The sequence below is a fragment of the Cibotium barometz genome, chromosome 51 (genome assembly GCF_041138505.1).
Source record: "Cibotium barometz isolate CiBa-2024 chromosome 51, ASM4113850v1, whole genome shotgun sequence".
NCBI lineage: Eukaryota > Viridiplantae > Streptophyta > Polypodiopsida > Cyatheales > Cibotiaceae > Cibotium > Cibotium barometz.
The window spans coordinates 36,761,990-36,785,430 of NC_141096.1; the positions used below are offsets into that span (position 1 = coordinate 36,761,990).

General features: G+C 40.6%; 1 protein-coding gene across 1 annotated transcript; it reads left to right on the forward strand.

Moving 5' to 3' along the window:
- The first annotated feature begins 19,303 nt into the window (after positions 1 to 19,303).
- On the forward strand, positions 19,304 to 21,441 carry LOC147609599 (F-box/LRR-repeat protein 3-like). The gene is made up of 3 exons (XM_086787984.1): positions 19,304 to 20,131; positions 20,965 to 21,090; positions 21,379 to 21,441. Exons 1-3 carry the CDS (start codon positions 19,487 to 19,489, stop codon positions 21,439 to 21,441), a joined length of 834 nt encoding a protein of 277 aa, XP_086644110.1. The 5' UTR covers positions 19,304 to 19,486.
- The last annotated feature ends 2,000 nt before the right edge of the window (positions 21,442 to 23,441 follow it).

The following is a 23,441-nucleotide window of genomic DNA, read 5'->3' on the forward strand; positions in this document are numbered from 1 at the left end:
AAGCAGTGATGAGAATATGTTGCATAGCTATTGGGCTGAGGCTGTGTCTACAGTAGTTTATATCATGAATAGGACTTCTACTGCTACCATACATGATGTAATGCCAGAGGAGAAGTTTACTGCAGGAAACCTGATTTGTCTCACTTGAAAGTTTTTGGATGTATTGTATATGTGCATGTGCCAGATGAGTTGCCTACTAAGCTGGATCCAAAGGTAGAAAAATGTGTGTTTATTGGGTATTACCTTGAGCAAAATGGATATAGATGCTATAATCCTACTACACATGAATTGAGGGTAAGCAGGGATGTTGTATTCGGTGAGATGAGTATGATGCTGAAAAAGATGCTGTTTGGGATGATGTAAGTGGAAATGTGGTTGTATAGAATGCAAGTCAGCAATCACAGTCATTGAGTGGACCAAGAGATTCCTCATCCAGTGGTTCTATTGATAGACCATAGAGTGGCAGGCTGCGTCATAATACCAGTCCTAGAAATATAGTTGGTACATCACATAAAGGCAAAGAGAAAGTGGTTGAGCCCCTTGGTATACCTGATATTTCTGTAGGGCATTCTCTTGTTGATGGTGGAGAGTCTAGTGGCTCGGAGATGAGCCTTGATGAGAGGATCTTGGGATTTTAGCAATGAGGACACCAAGTGTGAAGAAGGCTATGGAAGCCATGAATATGAAGATGTGGAAGAGTCAAAAATCCTATGCAAAGGTTGACTTATGATGGTTATGTGGCACATCACTATGCTTATATGGGAAAAGTTGTGCAGGTTATAGAACCCACATGTTTTGATGAGGCTATTGGAAATGTATGTTGGGAGAAAGCTATGAATGAGGAGATGGATGCATTATATGGAAATGAGATTTGGGATTTGGTGCCATTACTTGAAGGCAAGAAAGCTATTGGTTGTAAGTGGGTGTATAAGGTGAAACATAACAGTGATGGTAGCATAAGCAGGTACAAGGATAGATTGGGTAGCCAAATGATATGCACAAACACATGGGATTGATTATGAGGAGACATTTGCCTCGGTTGCAAGATGGCAACTATGAGAGCTGTGATTGCGGTGGCTGCAGAGCTAAAGGCTCGTTTTTACATCAGATGGATGTAAAAAAATGCGTTCTTGAATGGTGACTTGCAAGAAGAAGTGTATATGGATCAACCACCTGGTTTTGAGTATACAGGTCACCCAGAGTATGTATGTAAGCTTCCTAAGGCTTTATATGCACTGAAGCAAGCTCCACGAGCATGGCATGACAAGATTGTTGAGTATCTTATCACTATTGGTTTTCATATGGTAGATGTAGATCATTCTTTGTATGTGCGCAAGAGTGATAAAGGGTATTGTGATCATCACCATCTATGTAGATGATCTTATTATTGGGGGTGACAACTTGGCTGAGATTGAGCATGTGAAAAGTCTTCTCAAAAGGAATTTCGAGATGAAGGATTTGGGAGATTTGTGCTACTTTTGGGAATTGAGGTCATTCGTACACCTGATGGTAGTTGGTTGTCATAGAGATAGTATGAATTGGACATGTTATCCAAGTATGGGATGACTGATTATAAGTCAATCTTGGTGCCATTAGATCAAAATGGCAAGCTTAGTGCGGATGTAGGTTCTGTGTTGGAGGATCCCACTATGTACCGTGAGTGTTAGTTGACCTAAAATCCCACAGCTCGAGGGTCATGAGATTGTTTTCGCGTGTTGGATAAGATGTGCTTAAGCTGTGGTGATTTTATTTAAAATTTTCCAATCCAACCAAAATCCTAGGGATCTTTTCAGTAAGATATGTTGGAAGTTCCGGCTCCTGCAAGGTTTCTTCCTCCCGTAAAATAGCAGTTGTACATTGCTTGTACATTGCATGTAGGCATGTTCAAGGTGACTGTTTGCATGGATTCATCTAGTGAATACAACGATTCACTTATCCAAGTTCCGCCAAGAATGACATCATACTCAAGGGAATCTAGGGTAACATGGAATGTAAATTCCATATCGCCATCAATTGTTTGAGTAGCGTTTCTAAAGTAACTTGGAACTTCAATGTTTTGTCCATTGACTCCTCTTGCAATACTATTACTTGCAGGGATGAGTTTAGGCTGTCCCAACAATGACACCGAAGTGTCTATTGTCATGATGTTATGACTTGCTCGAGGGCTAATCAATGCGCGTTTGCGCTGAACATCATTGCCTATAGGGAAATCCAACCATACCATGACAGAATCTTCCAAAGGAACCATGGGTGTTTCGGTTATTGTTTCAGCTTCAGATCCTGTGTCTGTTTCATATTCTCATTCACTTTCATCCTCTGTTTGGGTCTCAGTTTTTTCAAGAGTACCCAATGCGTACACTGGCACACTTGGCCCTCTCACAATTCTTAACGAGGGCTGTTTGGAAACTTGTGAATCCTCACAGTCCTGTTTTATGGAGTTCATTATGTCCTTGTATAACTCAAGTTGAGCCATTAAAGGTGCATTAGGAAAAAAGGGAGCTCATTTTGGGGCCTTTTACGGTTTGGAAAAATAAGCTCTCAACCAATCAACAGAGGGCCAACGTAACGTTGGAAATTCACAAAAATAAGAGAAAATAGATAAAAGAAACAATACTTTATGTAGGTACAAGCGTGCTACATTAATGTGGAGATTGGTTTTTTATTCTCACAAGATCTTTGGACATGAAGATAGAATCTAGTCTGACATTTTCTCTGACAAGGACCTTCCCACTTCCACCTTCCTTTGAACTTTGAAATGTTGTGCTGCCTTTCCTTGGAAAGGTCTACCATTCTACACCACTGCCTCATTGTGCAGCAGCCTCTTCTTTTCCAAAACTGCTCCCTTGATCCTGTTTGGCTTAGAGTAAGATGTTTCTTGTCAACTGTCTGTCTGCCCACTTTCTCTTTCTTGAAACTTCACTTTGTTATCTTGTTTACATTACTTTGTTGTTGTTACAGATTCACAAGGTCTCCATGGTGAATAAAAACTATGGCCATTCTTGTGGAAGACGCTCTGTGGTGGATGATAATGCTATGAAGGCAGAATTATACCACACATCCTTACCCCATCGACCTGCTTCTTCTATTTCTTCGGTAGAGAATTCAAGTACAGTCAAAACGGAAGGAACTTGGGAAAGGTTTAGTGTTTCGAAAGGAGCATGGGTGCTCATGCAACCTAGCAAAAGAAAGAGACCCCAGACAAAAAACATTTTCTTGGCGTCATGGAAGGGAAGAGTACGAGATTTTAAAATCACCAGAGGGAAGATATCGGTGAAAGAAGTTTTGATTAAGCATGTGTACATGCATAAAGAACTTGTCTTGTGAGACTATCCAAATGATCTTCCGCAACACAGGCGTAATTGTATATTTTTCTATTGTGGTTTTGTTCTTTATGAGGTGTATGGATTTTTAAGATGAAGCTTTCTTTCTTTGCTTATTGACAGTCTTGTGTTATTTTATTTCAGATTTATACCCTTCATCGTATGAGACATGGCAAAACATTGATTGTATTCTGGGATTTATAGATGTTTTGCATGGATCGATAGGAGAACAACAATACCAAGGTCGATGTGCAATAGAGCTAGCTCAATCAGGTATATTTTTTACTGATCATTTTTATCAGTTGTTGCTGGACAATGCTAACACACATGGTGTGTTAAGAAAACAAGACCATCTGACTTATCCTAGTCTCATTAAGCACTGCTATTAGTTTACTTTACCCTATTGATTCATATTGCTTTTTTGCAGATGCTCAAAACAAGAGAGAGTTCAATAAAATGCAAAGACATTGAAAATTTGAAAATTGAGATAACACAGACTCCATAAACAAAGGTATTATATTCAATAAAGTAAAATTTTGTACAGAAGTGTTTAATTGTATATGTAGAATATATTCTTGACAACCATTTTCTATTTATCTACAGCCTGATCCAGAGGCTGCTCTACATGGTCCAAGCTCTCCGTATCATCTTTTTTTGGAGAATCTATTTTCTGCTGCTCCATCCTGTCCTGTACAATCTCTTGGTGCTGCTCCATTATCTCCTCTACTACCCTTGGAGAATCTGTTTTGCTGTTGCTCCATCTTCTCCTCAATAACATCAGCAGCAGCAGCAGGTCCTTGTTCCTGTGGCTTCTCCTCATCAACACTAGGTCCTTGTTCCTGTGGCTTCTCCTCATCAACACTAGGTCCTTGTTCTTGTGGCACCACATCAGCATCATCTGTGTCATCAAGGTGTATGACACCTTCTCGGACTTTAGAGCTCTCACCCAACTCGACAGTAGTAAGCTGGTACAATAGGTTTGGGGGAGGCATACTTCAAAAACTTCCAAATTGTATCAGCTCTCTGAAACTATATACATAGTTCGAGCTGAAGCTATCTTCTCTCATCTGCAATGGCATATGATGATTTAGAACACTTTGTACCAATATCAATTATTTTGAAGCTAAATGAAAATTATTTTTTCTTACAAGGTTTGGCTGTCCTATCTCAAAATAGCTTGAAAGTATATATTTGGCACTGATCAGCACTCTCCAGTCCGCACAGCTACTTGAATCATCTTGTTGTGGTGTCTGTACAGTTGGAAAGATATGTTAGAAACTGTTAACATCTGAACAAAACAAAATTATTCAATAGGTTCAAACGCATAGCATGAAATAGACATCAGTAGAGGGAACGACTTTCTACCTCTAAATTTATTGACTCTATTGAATCCAAAAGATTGACATTAGGAGGACAGTGATCCAATGCATCTAGAAACCTTCTAATACAACTGCAATACATATAATTCAGTTAGTGTGCATTAAATCAAAATAATGAAGTTTAAAGTTCAAAATAGCACACACACCACTTACAATTTCAGCTCTCTGTGTGTGTTTTTAAGAGAGTTGAATATAAAGCATTGCTTCTGCTGGATGTCAATAGAAGCAAAGCTCCAGTGGTCACTGTGTAAGGAAAAAAGCATTAAGAAATCAAAGGCTACAAGAGTTCTCAATCTTAAAGAAGAATCCCAAAAGAAGCAGTCACCCACATACCTGTTATGGTATGGAAGTAGCAAAACATCAATAACATCAAAATTGCAGTGTCTGAACCAATTGGAAATATCCATGGGAGTTTCCTTTGCATCTCTTAACCTGGAGGAAATGGCAGGATCAATAATATGAACTGTATGCTGTACAGCATGGTTAAGCCAGCTTCTCATCATGCTGCATTGGACCAAACAATAATTAGGGTAGGGTGTAAAGGAGGTACAAGAAGGATTGTTTTGCAAACAAATGTAAAATAAAAGACACTTACTAGAGCATTGCAAGAATGATAGTATCTGAGCAATACTCATTCTTATGAGCCAATGCTGCCAAGCATGGTTTTGTCAAGTCAAAATTATTCACTGAAGTTTCATCCTCAATATGGACAACTATGTTAGGGCCCAGCTCCTGTAACCTTCTCTGTATCTGCAGCTCCCTCTGTACAGTTTCCACATCTATAACAGATTTGGATTCTTTTATTTACTACTTCAGTGACTCCTCATAAGCAGCTTTCCCTCTACTGCTTCAGTGACTCCTCATAAGCAGCTTTCCCTCTGGTGTTCTTTGAGTGGGTTACTTCAACAACCTTAACCTCATCTACCTTCAACTTTCTTGTAGGTGGAATTAATAATATGTCTCTCATCTTGATGTCCTGCCATTCCACAAGATGGACCAGCTTATCATACCTCCATCTCACTCTGGAGGGACAAAGTGTTGAAGTCTTTGGCCATCAGAGTTACCCTGTGAGCATGGGCTGCTACTTGCATTACATCTTCAAAATATTTCTCCAAGTAATCCTCTGCCATTTCCTGTAATAAGGAAAGAATGGCAGTCCTGTTCCACCTGAAACCAAGGTGCCAACTATCACATGTCTTTCACTAGTCTCTAAAAAGGTGCCTTGGGGATTGCAAAGCCTATAGCTTTCTGTTGCTTCCTGATCTCCTTTAGCACACCTGCACCATGTTTCAATCTCTTGGCCTTTTGCTGGAGAAGGCTCATTGGCTTCCCCTTCCTGCCATGTGCAACTCTTCCCTTTGGAGACACACTAAATTCCTTGATACCTGCCCCAGCTGCTGCTGCTGCAAGCCCTGGCCCCTTGCCAGCACTCCTTGCAGTTGACTTGGTTCTTGCCACCATCACTCTGACAAGCTGCATACAAAGCAATGGAAAGAGATTACAGCCATGGAGAACATGGAATGATACAAAAAGGCAATGACAGGGGTGGATGAAGCAACATTTATAAATTCAACAAAACGCGATTTCAACAGTTTGAAATTCCTAACAGCTCACTCTCACGTTTTCCTACAAATACTTGAAGTAACATGCTGGTATATTCCTACAGTGATTTCTCTGTCTTTACAACTAAATACAATACATTAGGAAAAAAGGGAGCTCATTTTGGGGCATTTTAGAAGAGAGAGAAAATAGGCTCTCAACCAATCAGGAGTGGGTCAACGTTACGTTGAAAATTCAACAAAAGAAGATGAAAATAAGAAAAATAAATAGTACTGTATGTTTATAGAAGCGTGTCATTAATAAGGTGATCCAATTTGAATCTTTAAAACAATTATTTTTTGTGCAGAATTTGGTGATTCTGACATCGCAGACACATCCGAAACGGCCCAAAACCCCAAAAACGGCCCTGGAAAGGCTGGAATCGGACATCCGGAGGCCCGGAAACGGCCAAAAAAGACCCCAAAAGTGAGATTTGCAACAAAACGCGATTTCGGCTGTTTGAAATTCCTAAACCTTTCTCCTCGCGTTTTCCTGCAAATTCATGAGACAGCCTGCTGGAACATGCCTTCAGTCATTTTAACCAGCCCAATTCAAAAGTCTTTATGCTTGTGGTATTTATCCTAATATCTAAGCTACATCATATCCCAAAAGTATGTGTGTGATACTATTAAACAAGAAGATAAAGATATAGAGAGTCTTACTGACCTGGAAGCTATCTGTTGGTGGGTGTGCTGTGCTGTTGATGAGTACCCTGTGCTGGGGATGAACCTGTGCTGCTAGTCAGGATGCTGATGGTGCAGAGTAGGGAGGTAGGGAGGTAAGAGAGCTGAGAGGGGAGGGCCAAGACAGGAGAGATTAAACAGGAGGAAAAAGATTAGTGCAAAATACAAACAAGGCAGCTACTAAATACCACACGTGTGGAATGGAGTCGTTTTTTCACATGTGTGGATGGGACCCAGATCTCTTGGAGTTTGAAACTTGGCACATGTGAATGGGACACTTTTTGCCTTAGAACTTGTGCCAATCATGATTTCATAATCAGTTCCATAACCACTCTTCCCTCCCCGTCTTTCATCCTTGCGAGCACCCTCCCATCATCCTTTTCCTTCCCTCTCTGATCCCTTCCTACCCAACACACTCCATCCAGACTGCAACCTGCTTGAAGACTACTACCACTGCCAGATCTCTAGGTTACCTAGGCTGCAGCTCAAGTTTGGGAGAGAGCAGAAGATTCACCAGTGCAACTCCAACAACATGGAAAAGGAAAAGAAAGGTCAGAGTTCTATATTCTTTTCAATGCTCTTTGATATATATTTCTTCCATCCATAGAATTCTTGATGTCCAGATATCTGGGCAATTCCCATCCACCACATCCCATATCCCAAATTTCCACATCCTAGTTTTATATTTGTAACAAAACGCGATTTCGGCTGTTTGAAATTCCTAAAGCCTTCTCCTCGTGTTTTCCTGCAAATTCATGAGGCAGCCTGCTGGAACATGCCTTCAGTCATTTCAACCACCCCAATTCAAAAGTCTTCCTGCTTGTGGTATTTATCCTAATATCTAAGCTACATCACATCCCAAAAGTATGTGTGTTATACTATTAAACAAGAAGATAAGGATATAGAAAGTCTTACTGACCTGGAAGCTATCTATTTGATTGGAGATGGACAGACCCTAGCATTTGATTGGAGATGGATATCGACAGAAATGGAAAATTTGCACAACAAAATGCGAGGAGAGTACTTGACATTTTCCAAATGGCCCTACATCGTGTTTTCTTGCAAATTCCTATGTCCCTTTTAGTTTTCACTTCTTCCTCATTGTTTTGCTTTCTTTGGCCCTGGGGATTTCTTCCTTGATGATGAGAAAAGTTTTTGCTTTGGAACAGTTGATTCCAGGCCCCTCCTTTCAAGAGGAAGTTGGACTTTTCTACTGCTATACTTAGACCACTGCAATCACCAGGAGTCATGTGTGCTCATGAAGGGAGTTGTTTGGTGATATCCTATACATTCCTTGATTGCATATGTCAGCATATAGAATTCATGATATATAAATTTTGGTTCAGACAAAAGGAAGAGACTGGAGCAGAAAGCTGAGTCTTCCCTCGCAAAACAAAAGGAATCAGAAGAGCACAAATCTCCAGATTTGCTCCTATTTGACTTTCTTCACAAATGCAAGGCTCAGAGGAACTTCCACATATACCACAGTATTTTCAATAGGCAGGGAATTCACTATGAGCTCTGTACTGGAGAATCACAGAGATTTTCTCTCAGACCATTGGGATACCTTCAAACAACTGACAGGGGCAGGAAGAATTGTGGAAGGTGAAAAGGTTTTTATGCATATAAATCATATTGTCTCCATTGAGACAGGCTGAGGTACCATGTGAATAGAAGATTTGACAGCCTGCCTGAGGTATATAAATTCAACTGTAACTTGCACACTTGAAAGTGTAGAGTGCTTGAGGAAACCATGGCATTCCTTATGTACATTGTCTTCAGTCATTCAGTACTCTCTAGAAGAGCAAGGGCAGGAGGCTGAAGAAGAAGACACATCTGAAGTAGAGGAAAAAGAGGATGTTCCTGTGGCAACAGAAATGGCAGAGCAGGAAGAAGATATCACTCTCTAGGATGAGGGGCTGCAAGTGGCTGTCCTTGACCTTGTTCAACTGAGGATTGAAACTCTTAGGGCAGCACAACCAGTTGAAGATTTTGATGTTCAGAGCAGCAACTATGCAGTGCCCATGCTTCCAAGTGTCTTGATTAGTGGTAAAGATTATGTCTTCCTCCATGATATAGAGTGTATGTTCAATTTGAGGGAGGACTATGCCATTTCCCTTATTGCCCAGGCTTCAAGGCTTAACAAGGAGGTTGGCATAGAGGAGAAGGTATGATCTTGTTACTTCAAATCAAATACTTTATCTTGTGTTTAAATGTTTTGTAGTTGTGTATTGTCTCACTCCAATCTTTTGATATGTGGCAGCTACAAATTGAGGATGACACATTCCTCTAGAGAACAAGTGGAAGCAGGCCGGCTGGGTTTGGCAAAATGTCAAGCCTAGCTCATTATATTCATGATCTAGGCAGTGCTAAGATCTTGATTTACCATAGGTAGTTGAGCAACAATGGAGAAGCCATTGTTTACTTCTTTAAATGTTTGTATAGGGTTTTAGGTGGACATGATCTTTCATGGCAAAAGGAAAAGATCATTTTGATAGAGAGGTTGTCTGCCATAGATATATTTGGGGATTATGTGAATAAGCAGGCCTCTAGGGCCTCTTACTTTTTGTCTTACACTTCTTATGCATTAGCATGTGGTGTTAAGGAGCCCAAATGTCTAGAGGGCTATGGAAAACACAAGCTCATAAGGTTTCGAGAGCCACCCATGATTGCATCAGGCGACACAATCCAAGAAGAAGAACACGTGGAGATAGCGAAAGACAAGGATAGACAAGCAACAGAGGCAAGCATTGATAAACAGACAGTCGACATCAAGCCAACAAGGAAAAAAAAGAGTCCAATCAAGATCAAAAAGAAAGTTCCGATTGGTAGGCCCTGGGAGTAATAGGATTTAGTCAGCACAAACATTATGTTGAAGTTGAACTGATTTGTACAAAGTCTTTAATCCTCTACCTTTCCCTTTTGCATTTGTCCCATCACCGTACGACACTTCAGTACTCTTCCCACACTCAGTAGCTTCTAAAAGAGTTTGACACTCAGTACCTTATTGGTAAGGATCAGTAGTGTGTCTAGCATAATTAAGTAGTATTGATTGAATTTTTCGTGTATAGCACTCAGTACCTTATTGGTAAGGATCAATAGTGTGTCTAGCATAATTAAGTAGTATTGATTGAATTTTTCGTGTATAGCTCATGGATGTATTGATGCTTGTTAATATAGATCACATGTTTCACAAAAGAAATACTTTTGATGGAGTCTCAAAACATATAGGCATAACACTAAGAGTCACTTGTTCCACAAAATAAAAATCTATTGATTGAGTTTGAAAACATGTGGACATAACACCAATAAGTTACAAACTGCTATTCATGTTTACTTGTCCATTTATGGTTTCTAAATATCTTCGAATCCCTCCATTGTCTATGTCTCTCTGCTGCCATTGAATTGTCCAAAGTTTGTCTTTGTCTTTGCTTTTGGGCTAGAATAAAAGCAAGCTTGACTTTGGAGCTAGCAACTTTTCTTTTAGCATGCAGCCTCTGTAGTATGCCTCGGTAAAACCATTGGAAGACTTCCTTCAGACTATTTGCCTTTTGACTCCCTCCGTAGTGTTGTGTGTGTCTGAAAAATGCATTACGTGCCATGTAGTGAGACTTCTCCATGCCTTGGGTAGACCAAATTACTAGGCATCCATACTTTTTGACAAAATAGGGAAGGTGGTTGTAGATGATATGCTGTTTTCACAGAGACATAAGAATGCATAGTAAGTTATAAAAAAAAAGAGGATCACACTTAAGTAAAAGAAGAAGACAGAACTTTACCATGTAGTGAGTTATATTGCAGGCTGTCCACGCGTCTTTCATTGACTTCCCAAAATGTTTAATTGCCTCTTCAAAGTTCTTGTAATCACTTTTTGTCCATGTTACGTTGTCACAGTACATGAAGAGTTGATCAAGAGACCTCCACACCTCTGCCTTCACATTTTGTGCTTCCCCATCTGCCTCATGATCTTTCACGGCATTATGGACTTGCTTCCACAATCCATAATTAATCCTTGAAACTATTCTACCTTGCCTTACTTGCTTACTACTGTGTTTGGGTTGAGACAAGAATCTTCTTGCCATAACACCACCAATAGAGGGCTTGATTGGTACCTCCTTGCCTTAACACCGCCAATAGAGGGCTTGATTGGTACCTCCTTGCCATTGGTAGACTTTTTAAAATCCTTTGTGATATGAACATCACCTCCATGCAGACCTATATCGGATAACACTTTTTCCAATGCTTGAAGAGCATCCTTTCTATTTTTTTTGAGACGGAGTTTCCAAGTAAATCCAATATACAAAAATACCAATTTCTCAATAATTCGACATAGACCATGCAATATGCATATATGAACATTACATAGTGGAATGTCAAGAATGGCCTTGAAGTCAGGGTCAACTTTATCTCTATTAGGTGCTCTCTTCCACCATTTGGAATCCATTACTTGAGCTGATTCTTTGCAGTAAAGACAAGGAGACTTTGAGTTGCCTCCTTTACGAACGTTATACATGCACTTAAGTGTTTTAAGATCCCCCGCCATGTGCCACTCTACTTGAAAATCACCTTTTCCTGTAACATGGAGATTCTCTCCTTGCACTTGTCTTTTATTTATTCTTGGTATTTCTGTGTGGTAAAACACCCAATCTAGTGTTTCACGGCCTTCTGTCTTTACCTGTGATTATAGAAAACAAAAGTCTTACTATTAAAGATTTGAAAACAATGACTAAAATCAAGTACGAAACAAAAAATGATCATACCTGGAACGAGCCTAACCACCATATGTGTTTCTCCGACTGCACACTAAAATACTTCGAACTCGCTTCAGTCATTCAATGATATATCAAGTGCTCCATTCATCAATGTAATAGTAATCCTTTCCATTTTCTTTTCCTTTACAACCTCACACTCATCCAGTTTGATAACAAATTTCAAAATGCCTCTGCACTCCTCAAATGTTATTCCATAAAACTCGACCATTCTTCTTTGAAGTTGTTGTAGATCTACAAATATATTGTTCCAAGGGTCATACACAGTGGTTCCTTTACCACCATGAAATATTTCTTCAATATGCTTGTCAATCTCATAGTCTTTTTGTAACATGAATCGTGGAAGTGTGGCAGTATCCATGTAAATATTTTGAAAAAGTGCAATCATCAAGTTCAGTGATGGATTCTTTATGAGAGGCGTGCACACGTCATCAAAAGAGATGCGAAATCTTCAGGAAACAAAAAAAAAAACTAAGGAGATATTTAATGCAAAATCGTGTTAGTTAGACAAAAGATTATCTTATTCCTTTCTGAACTGACAGTTCTGTAGTCCTTACTGACAGTTTTGAGCCACGTTTCCGTATTTTACTATTTTTGAGGTCTTTTAGGAGAGAAATAAATCAAAAAATAGTGAATTTCTTACAGGGCCCCAAAATGAGCTCTCTTTTTTCCTAATGTAAGTGACGAAGTGATGCTGGCTTTATTATGAGAGAAGAGCATTCCTCGGAATGAGGTTTTGAGAGACTGTTTTAATCTTGTAAGGGAATTATCGAATTCCTCAAGCCTATAGTTCGTACAGTCTATTTCAAATGACTCTTCTATAGAGAGTATGTTTTCCTCTTGAAAGGGAAAGCGGTACTCCTCTAGGCTTTGTATCTTGGTTGCTCTTTTAGGATTGGCATTATGAGGGTCAATCATAACCGGTGACCCTGTAAGACATTCAAACAAGCTAAGCATGCTCTCCTGAGCTTATTTTTTGTGTTTCGCATATGTCATGTGATCATTATTATCCATTTGGGGTGGTTGGATGGGTTCTAGTTTCTTGATTGATCTCTGTGGTGCACTGAACAAAGAGTAAGAACTTGTTTCATCCTCTCTTAGTGATGTACTAGAACTTGTTTCATTTTCTGACTTTCTTTGGTTTGTCAGTTTTTCATTATGTTTACCCATGCGACGAGATCGAATTTTCTTTTGGGTTTTTGTATCTCGTGTCGTACATATGGGTGTTGAGGTTTGTGTGGTGGTCTTTGAGGTGGATGCTTCTACATCATGTATAGCTTTTGGCTCTTTTGTGTTTATGTCCCTTTTTGGTTTTATATCCTTTACAAACTCCTTTTCCCTGTCTTTTAATTCAACCTTGGTTTCGATAGTTTTTTGTCCCTTATCTTTCTTTGGTTTAGAAGGTTTTGTTTTCTCTTTTAGGTTCTGTTTTAAAGCATATTCTTCTACCCATGTTAAGGTGTTATCTTTTACATTCTTTTATACTGTTTCTCGTGCCTTGGCTTGTAAGTCTGTAAGCACATTCAAGGGCACAATAAAATTGTCCGTTTTGTACACTTAAGATGTTAAGAGTTGTATGTTGTGAGACAAGTTACATTGAAGCAACTCGTCTTGGGCAATCTTGGAATATATGATCAATGCCACATCGTTCACACATTGGTCTCGCAAGGTGTCAATGACTATGGGCATGGAAGTATTCCAAACTGTGCAGTGTGCCACCTTGTGAGGTCCACACCAATAGAAACACTGAAGTGTCCGATTAACTGCTTCTTGAGCAGTTTTTACCCTTTGGATTGTTTCTGTTTGGTTAACGGGAGATGGAGGTTTTGAGTCCATTGTGGATGAAGCGGGGTATTTCTGAGTATCATGGTCAAAGGTTTTACAATATATGCAGTATAGAAGAACAGGTGCCTTGTATGCACAATGAGGATTGGGATGGTCGTAGAGTGATTGCATTCAACACAAGGCATTTTGCTCCTCACTTTTAGAGGCATTAAGGATGTCTGGTTTTGAAGGTTTTTATCCTCTCTTAGAGATGTTAGTTGTAAGATTTTAAGCAAGGTTGCATAAAATTCTGGGAATGTCAATTTGGAGATTGATCTTTCTTTTGCCATTACTTCATGAGGAACACCTCGTAGCATGAGGAACACCTCGTAGCATGATCATCTTCTAGCATGTTGTCATCTAAACGTATTGCTTCTTTACAACATTGATCGAATGTTTCTGGATTGGTTACAATGATCAAGTTGTGTAAGCTGTTATTCTTCAAGCCCATCATAAAACATCTCTTCAATTGAACATCGTTTAATTTTTCCCATGACTCACAACGTGAGTCTAAGAGTTTTATCCGAAGGATAAAATCTCTAATAGATTCATTTGGTTGACGCTCAATTAAATAGAGTTATGTTACTGCACTTCATCGATCACCTTGTCTGGAAAAGCCATGTATAAAGGCCGATTTCAAGGTTTTGAAGTTGGTCTTGATCGATACAATGAACCATCGACTAGCTTTTCTCTCTAAGCATAAGTTCAACACATGTACCTTAGTGGGGCAGTTGGGATTTCCAAAGGCTTCACATCTCTGTTCAAACATTTGAATGAATTGAACAGGGTGTATTGTTCCGTATATTTGCACATAATTTTAGAAATTTGTATGGCCGTATTTCTGTATGAATCACTGAGGCCGTATGTGAGTGCTCTTATTGGAAGAGACTTAGTGAGTCTTTGGGCCACCCCCCTTCCTAGACTAGTCAGTATGTCTAAGGTGTGGGCATCCAAGAAAGAGTTGTTACTTATAGGACTTACGGGAATGTTAGGCAAGGGACCAAAGCCCGGAGGGATCGAAGTGATAGAGGGTATAAAACCCAATGACACGCTTATTATAGGCATGGCCAATGGCATGGGGAGGTGAATTTGCGGCATAGATCTCAATGGCTCGAAGATGTCAGCCATTGGGTTAAGTCCTTGTGTGATCCCTAGTAATCCCTCTATCGTGGCCATGTCAAAGTGCCTAACTAGTTTTTTTTTAAATTCACCGATGGACACTTTTTCATGCCGTGAACTCTTCACGGAATATTAAATTCGATTTTTTTTAACGCTTGAATTTTCACGGTGGACCTTTTCATGGCCTGGCTTTTCACATTGGACCTTTTCAGTGTTCACACCCTGGTTTTTCACGGCCTGGCTTTTCACACCGAACCTTTTCACGACCTGGCTTTTCACACCGAACCTTTTCATGGCCTGGATTTTCAAGGCCTGGCTTTTCACGCTGGACCTTTTCACGGCTTGGTCTTTCACGGCTTGGCTTTTCACGCCAGACCTTTTCACGGCCTGGCTTTTCACGTCGGACCTTTTCATGGCCTAGTCTTTCACAGCCTGGCTTTTCATAACAACGGACCCTTTCACGGCTTGAAGTTTTCGCTGGAATTGCCTTTCATTACGGCTGAAATTTTTCGCCACCCCATAATTGCCTTTCATGGTCGGAATTTTTGGCCGAATTCGCCTTTCACGATCAAAATTTTTGGTCGGATTTACCTTTCACGAACGGAATTTTTTCGCCAGAATTGCCTCACACGGTCGTAATTTTTTTGTCGGAATTGTCTTTCACGGCCGAAATTTTTTGGCCGGAATTGTCTTTCATATGGCCAGAATTTTTCACCTCACGGCCGGAATTTTTCCCCGGATTTGCCTTTAACGGCCGAAAATTTTTGTCGGAATTGTCTTTCATGGCCAGATTATTTATTTATTTATTTATTAAAATTTTTTTGGAGTCTAGTGGGAAATACAAATTTTTCTTTTTGGGGTGAATATTTTTTGAATTTAAAATGAAAGGGATATGGGCATTTCTTCAAAAAGGTAAGTGAGAATCAAAAAGTCAACCTTTTAATGACACCCCTTACACCCTAAATGACTCCCAAAATGGACAAATTGACAACTCATGAACATCTACTCATTGAATGCTCATTAGCCTTAATGAGTTATGTAAAAAAGTGATTAAGGTTAATCCAAGATTTATTCTTTCACTAATCTTTCCCTCTTTTATACTACTCAAGGACTCTAATTAACCACTAATCTCTAATTAATTCACACAATTGAGCATATCATTGGATAGAGCAAGGGAATGCTAATCTTTGTGCATCAACAATGGTATAAATTAATCTAAAATTAGGAGATAAAATTGACTCTTAATTATAGTCTCCTCTTTTAAGGTAAAATTAATCAGAGAGTCAAATTTATTAAATCGATGAAAAAATTGAAGTTATTAGGTGTTTTGATGCATCTAGATGCTCTCAAAACACTCAAAAACTCCAATTTTGACTATTTATATAATCAATTTAGACCCCAATTAATATATTCTCTAAATTTTTGATCTCTTGAACAAGATTAATGACAAAAACCAGTCCATTAAGAGAAATTACTCAAATTCAAGGGTTTCTTTAATGGTTTTAAGAAATTTTTTGTAAGATTAACCTACTCCTAATACTTTCTAACACTCTAATCCAAACAATTTCAACAAAAAACACACAATTAAACTAAAATTAATGATCTTAGTTCTATGTTTAAACTAAAGAGAGCTAACATTCACTAAAAATTGCATTGTTTGATGCAATGGATGCAAACTAAGCCTAATACAAACTATGTGCAAGCCCTAAGAACATGAAAAACTACAAAACAACAACAAAAATAACAAATTAATCTAAAAATTAAGCAAAAAGCATGCTTTTCAAAAACAAAAAAGCGAGCTATTCTGCACCAAATCTCATACAAATCACCATCAAATCCATATCTTTTTCATGGGAAACCATTAATCAAGATAATGGGTAATGGGTTATGCATAGATTAGAGGCAAAATGATGGAAAAAGCCACGGGATGGCTCCCCGGCAGCGGCGCCAAAAATGTTATGGCTCACCCTAACCCTCTTTGAAACACATCCAAAAAGAGATTACTTGGTGAACCGCAACTGTCGTGAGGATCTTTTCAATGGCCAAGCTCGTAACCCTTGAGGTCTCCAAGCTCTACAACTCCTTGAGAAGCAATTCCACCGCGTCTCCCGCGAGCGTTGTCACATCGCCCTATGAGTCCTCATCCCTCCTCTCACCTCACTTCACTCACACACACTCACTAGCATGCATTAGGAAGAGAGATTAGCAAGAGCAAGACTCAATTTCACAATGGGAGAGTATCTTGTATTATGAGAGAAATTCACTTATATACATGGCCATAAGTGTTTACACTCACTTAAACTATGGCCGACCGGGCACTTTAGGCTCATAAGAGGCCTAATGCTATTACAATGACTACTCTCATAATATATCCATGAAGTACATCACTTAGGACTTCATCCTAACTTGCTACCACACGCTCTTGAAGCGGGAAATGCCATAAATACTCTGTCACACCATTACGGGCGCCTGTCCAAGTTGTAGCTTTGGACACTATTGCTTCATATCATGAATGTATGACCCTTTGGTGTATCTATCGTGACTCCTTGATGTAAGATAATGGCGGTAGCTCTTGTTAATCCTAGAATTGGATTAACACAAAGATGTTAAGGAAACCCTACCCTAATGTGTGGTGGGAAGTTGCTTATCTGCCAAGCTCGAGCATGGCTCAAGAGCTCCACCGTAGCCGCTCGTCACCGCCGTCACCCCGAGGTGGTTGCTCTAATCCAATGGGTGATGCAAGCTCTCTTGCGAAGCTCGTGTGGGATCTCTGCACGACGGAAGAGGATCGCGTTGGTAGCATAATCACTCAAGCAAGAGAGAGAGAGAGAGAGAGAGAGAGAGAGAGAGAGAGAGAGAGAGAAAACAAGTAATTAGCATCACTCCCTAACCCTAACCCTAACCCTAAGCACTCCACACATGCTAGATTAAAGTTGCAAGAGAGAGAGAGAGAGAGAGAGAGAGAGAGAGAGAGAGAGAGAGCACTCCAAATAAGAGAAATTGGCTTTTATAGTTCTAAGCCTTTTCCCACTAGATCGCCTAGATTTAATTGACCCGGGGCGCCCAAAAACATAGCTATAAGGCTTTTCTCTATGGTTTGACCACAACTGACCAAGATCCTCTTGTTTGTCCTTTGAAGCTCAATACTTGGGAGCGTCTTTAAGGTGTTTTCCTTATCAAATGACGGGATTTACAATATATAGTGCTGGTGCCCATTACATAAGTGTGCGGACGTGGTTGTTGTAGGAATGTGTTAACTAATATGTGGTTAATACCCACTATACATTAAGTTGAACAAAAGGTGGAATTTAAGTTGGAACAGCAGCCAGTGGGAATACAGATTTGCCAATATATGGTCCAAAAACATACCTACAAAAATCTCTTGCTTAATGTGGCTTATTTTGCATCAGGCTCTCTGGACCAATGTTCGTGCAAGCAAACTTGGAATAGGAATTGATATCTGCTCAAGGTGTAACAGCTCCTCCGAATCTATCTCCCACCTCTTCATTTCATGTCCAGTAAATCGAAATAGTTTGAGTGTTTTAAATCAATGTGTTCGGTAAATTAAAATAGTTTTGAGCCTTTTAAATCAGTGTGTTTACCTTACCCATCCCCATAATCTTAATTGGAAGGAAATCCTGCTCGGAGAAGCCAATGGATGCACAACCAGAGTATAGAAAATGATTAGATCTGAATGTCTGCATTGGTAGAAATATGCATGTTTTCCAGAATAAACAATTCAACGGCATGCAGGGTCCGAAAAGCTCTTTGGGTAAGATACTCAGATGGCCCATTACATCATGGACCTTGTGGAGGTCCAAGCTACTCTGTATGGTCTGAGAAGTTAAGCTTCTTCGTGTAAAAAGCTTTTTTGGAGCAGTCTTATTTATAATACATATTTCAAGTTTTCTTTAAAAAAAAGGAGATTTATAATACATATTTCAAGTTTCCTCCGTACGGCTGTAATCAACCTGCGCGAGAAGAAGCCGACCCTAGTAATTAGCTGAACGAAGCTCCGTGACGTGGAAGGCTCTGTACGGGGGAGGTAGACCCGTACGTACAAGGGCGGGCCGACCAGTGTTCGAAAAAAACCCGAGTATAGTGTAATTTGCACTTGCAGATTTTTAAAATTACTTTCAAATTTGAAACTTAAGGGTACAAAAACCTGCAGATTTTGAGGGGTTGTAGAACAAAAACCTTCAAAATTTGAAAATTTTCTTTATAAATAATTTCACAATTTTTAGATGAAGGTTTTGTACTTTTTGGGAAAATAGTTTTTTTCGAACACTGGGGCCGACCCTAGTAATTAGCTGAACGAAGCTTCGTGCGTGGAAGGCTCTGTACGGGGGAGGTAGACCCGTACGTACAAGGGCGGACCAAAGAGGTACGGGCTTACAACCCTCTGTGAGTCTGAGCGCGCACACACACCAATTAGAGCGTACCACTTGGATATAGCTGACGTGGAAGCACATGACTGGCTTTAAACTTTTCTTGAAATTTTAAAAACAATAATAAATCAACTTTTAAAAACAATAATAAATCCTTTCAATTTCGAAAATTCCTTTTCGGTTGGATTTTTTTAAATGGCAACTTTTGAGTTTCCCCCTCGTAGTTTGCCTGCCTTCTTCTTCTTCTTCTTCAGCTAGGCCAGGACCTCAGCATGTAGCAGACAGCAAAATCTGTGGCCCAGGACGGGAGGCTCAGCTCTCTGCGAGCCAAACGCCGTGGTGGGAGGCTCTGTGCAAGCGTCAGACAGCAAAAGCGGTGGCGCAGTTGAAGACGGTGGCGTCAAGATGAAGCTATCCCACCCGCCGCACAGCAACTCCACCACCAGCATTCTCGACATCCTGCACGACGACACCCTCCTCAACATCCTTCAGAGGCTCACAGACCACTCTGACCGCCAGTCTTGGAGCCTCTCCTGCAAACAATTCCTTCTCCTAGAGGCCTCCTGCAGAACCCGCCTCTCCCTCCTCAGAATACATGCCCTTCCCTCCCTCACCCGCCGTTACCCCCACCTCCGACACCTCAACCTCTCCTCCTGCACCTTCCTGTCGGACAGAAATCTCCAGTCCGTCGCTCAAACTGCCGGAAAGCTCCTCCTTTCCCTTAAACTGGCCAAAGTCCGCACCTTCACAGATCTTGGCCTTGTCTTTCTTGCCCGAGAATGCGTCTCTTTGCTGGATCTTGACCTCAGCCAATGTGCTCAAGTGAAGGATTTGGGGATCGTGGCCATAGCTCAGATAAAGACCTTGCAAACTCTCAACCTTAGCTTTTGCAGTGGTGTCACTGACTCTGGCATTGTCTTCTTGACTTCGAGATGCAAGAAATTGCAGTCTCTCGGCCTTAAATGGTGCCTCGGAATCACGGATGTCGCTCTCGTCGCCATAGGAGCTCACTGCCTCGAGCTTTGCGAACTCGATCTCTCTCACACAGAGGTGGGAACTAGATCTCTCTCTCTCTCTCTCTCTCTCTCTCTCTCTCTCCCCCCTCCACACCCCCCCCCCCCCGGCAACCGACCACACGCACGCACGCACACTTGCAGAGAGAGAGAGAGAGAGAGAGAGAGAGAGAGAGAGAGAGAGAGAGAGAGAGAGGCTTATCTACCAAACAGTTAGACTGCATTTGCCACTGGCGATCCACATGGCATGTCACATGCATGTGGCTCACAATGAATCCGTCCTCTGAAACTCGCAAGATATGGTCTCTGTAGAATTGGAGTTTCATAGGAAGCTTTGGTGGGGACACTTATGTGCGGCTGATGTGGAGCCTTGTCTGATCTCTTCCCAGGAGAGATCCAAGAAAGAGGGAATCAAGGCTGTACTGGAAGAAGGGAAAAGGAAGGGGGGGGGGGTTCATTTGAAGGCCATTGGTCAAACCAGCTGACCACCCGTGTGTACCAAGACTCGCTCTGTCCCTCTCTAGTAACCAGCATAGAGGACTCGAGGGCCAACTCTGGAAGATGGTCTGCATCTAGTGTATACACATGGTATGTGTTAGTGATGGTTTGAAAGATGGCATTGATGAACAGGGGTTGAAAGCATCATCACCTACAACCTCTCATGATCAACTAATGGTAATGCCCGCCTCAGCCAATACCTCTGATGACTAAGAGAATATCAGGCCTCTGTGATGGAAGCATGCCATGACATTGAGGAGAGAGAGAGAGAGAGAGAGAGAGAGAGAGAGAGAGGGGGAGTTGCATGTATGTTTGCATGCATGCATGTCCAAAGGCAGATTAGGCTGACAGAATGTGATGTAACTCTGGCAGATTACAAACACAGGTCTTTCTGCAATATCAAAGCTGAATCTTCTTGAGAAGTTGAGTTTGATAGCGTGCAACCATGTGGATGATGAAGGTCTGGCACATCTCAGGAATGGAAGCAAATCGCTGCAGGTTCTGGAAGCCTTTTAGTATTTTTCATATTTGGGCGTTTGTATTTACCCAGTCATTTATGTGTAAAAGAAGATGTGCAGCCACATCACAAATCCTTAAGTAATTTGTGGAAAAGGTAATCAAGTTGTAGCGGTTTAAGAACTATATGTAGTGAGATGATTAACTCCTTGATCTAACGAGATTCGGGTGTGTTAACATGCAAATGTAGGCCCGCCTGTGGGTGTTTTGTTGAATGGTTTGTTTGAGAGGAACTGGCTTTTGCCTATGTTGACAATGCTCCTCTTGCAGACACTGGATGTGTCAAGGTGCCGAAGTGTTAGCCCTACAGGAATTACGGAGGTGCTGAGTTGATTGATGCCCTTGTAGCTGGGATCCTAATTTCCCATAATTCTGATCCCTTTACGTTTTCATCTTGTGTGTCTGCTGCTGTTGGTGGTGTTATAGAGGCCATCACCCAACATCCTCACAATGTGAAAGCTTCTAGATAGCCGAATGTTAGGATATTGATGCATGAGTCCCCAAGTGAGATGCTTTACCCTTAGAGTAGTCTTTCACTATAGATTTATAAAGTTATTAATGGGTAGGGGTCTCACATTTGGCATCAGAGCGCGGTTCATCACCTTTTTAAAATAAAACTTATAGTACTATGTTGGGTTTCTTTTTAGATGGCTTAGTATACGATTGGACCATACCTCTCTAGGATCCTCGAACTATCTCATGAGTAGGATATGATAGCCTTCACATTTCAACATCTCTTATCATCTACCGCACTCAATGGGAGGAGAGAGCTGCTCTTCCTTAACACTTTAAGGAGCTCTACTTCCCTAATTATGTTCTTAGGAGAGAAAATGATGGTACTGAGGACACAGGATGAGTGCCATGGCTATGGACAGAGAACGTCTCACTTGCAATGATTTTTATCTACATTGACGTAGTCTCAAATAAGAGTGTATGGGCCTCCAAGGTGCGATCTTAGAGTCTATCATAGAGCTTATAGAATTCTTAGTTATTATATTCCTCCACATAGGATTATTGTACCTTCACTTGTCTCTGCTGATAGGACTTATCGTGACATGTCTACACGTGCATAGGTGCGATCTATGTATTCAAGAATTTGAACTTCTTATAGTCAGATCAATCCTTGTATAAAATTAAACATTGATGTAATAAAAACTTGATGTTTTCTTTTTCTTTTGTTTGCATATTGTTTTCTATTATAATGTTAAGAGTGTAAATTGAATAATGCAGCAACGGCCTAGAATTTACCCTGTACTCAAGGAACAAGAAGCTTTTGATGATGTTACATTCTAGCATATGGCTAATGATAGGGTGCTAGCTATTGTCTATTATCGGATTTATAGTAGGGACCACTACTTTGGTAAACCATCTACCAGCCTTTGTTCATGTGGAGACACATTTAGGACCAATTAGAAGCAAAGTTTAGTATGGAGGTAGTGATTGACTATCTAAGCTTCGTAAGGGTTTATATGTGCTGAAGCAAGCTCCACGAGCATGGCATGACAAGATTGTTGAGTATCTTATCACTATTGGTTTTCATATGGCAGATGTAGATCATTCTTTGTATGTGCGCAAGAGCGATAAGGGTATTGTGATCATCACCATCTATGTAGATGATCTTATTATTGGGGGTGACAACTTGGACGAGATTGAGCATGTGAAAAGTCTTCTCAAAAGGAGTTTTGAGATGAAGGATTTGGGAGATTTGTGCTACTTTTTGGGAATTGAGGTCATTCGCACACCTGATGGTAGTTGGTTGTCATAGAGATAGTATGAATTGGACATGTTGTCCAAGTATGGGATGGCTGATTGTAAGTCAATCTCGGTGCCATTAGATCAAAATGGCAAGCTTAGTGCAGATGTAGGTTCTCTGTTGGAGGATCCCACGATGTACAAGAATATTGTGGGGAGTTTGATCTATGTCACGATCAGAGGGGTCAAATATCGATGTCATGATCAGAGGGGTCAAATATCGATGTCAGCTGAGCCCATACACGTTGTGGACACAATAGCCTCACCAAACCTTTCTTCTTTTTTTGCTTGAACCTAAGAAACTTACCGTTCCATAAAACCCCTTGATAACAAACCTTCCTTCTTCTTTTGCTTGAACCCAAGAAACTTACCCTTCCAATGATGATTTAAAACCCCTTGATAATACAAACACAACATGATGTGATATTGGCCCTCACCCTAGCCATAGCCATGCCAGAGATCCCCCCCCCACCCTCCTCTCTTTGTTTTCTTCAAAATGTCCACGATTATGGCTATGGTGGGTATGAAGGTTATGGATATGGCTATCCTCCTCTATACCACAGCTATCATAACCTTATCTA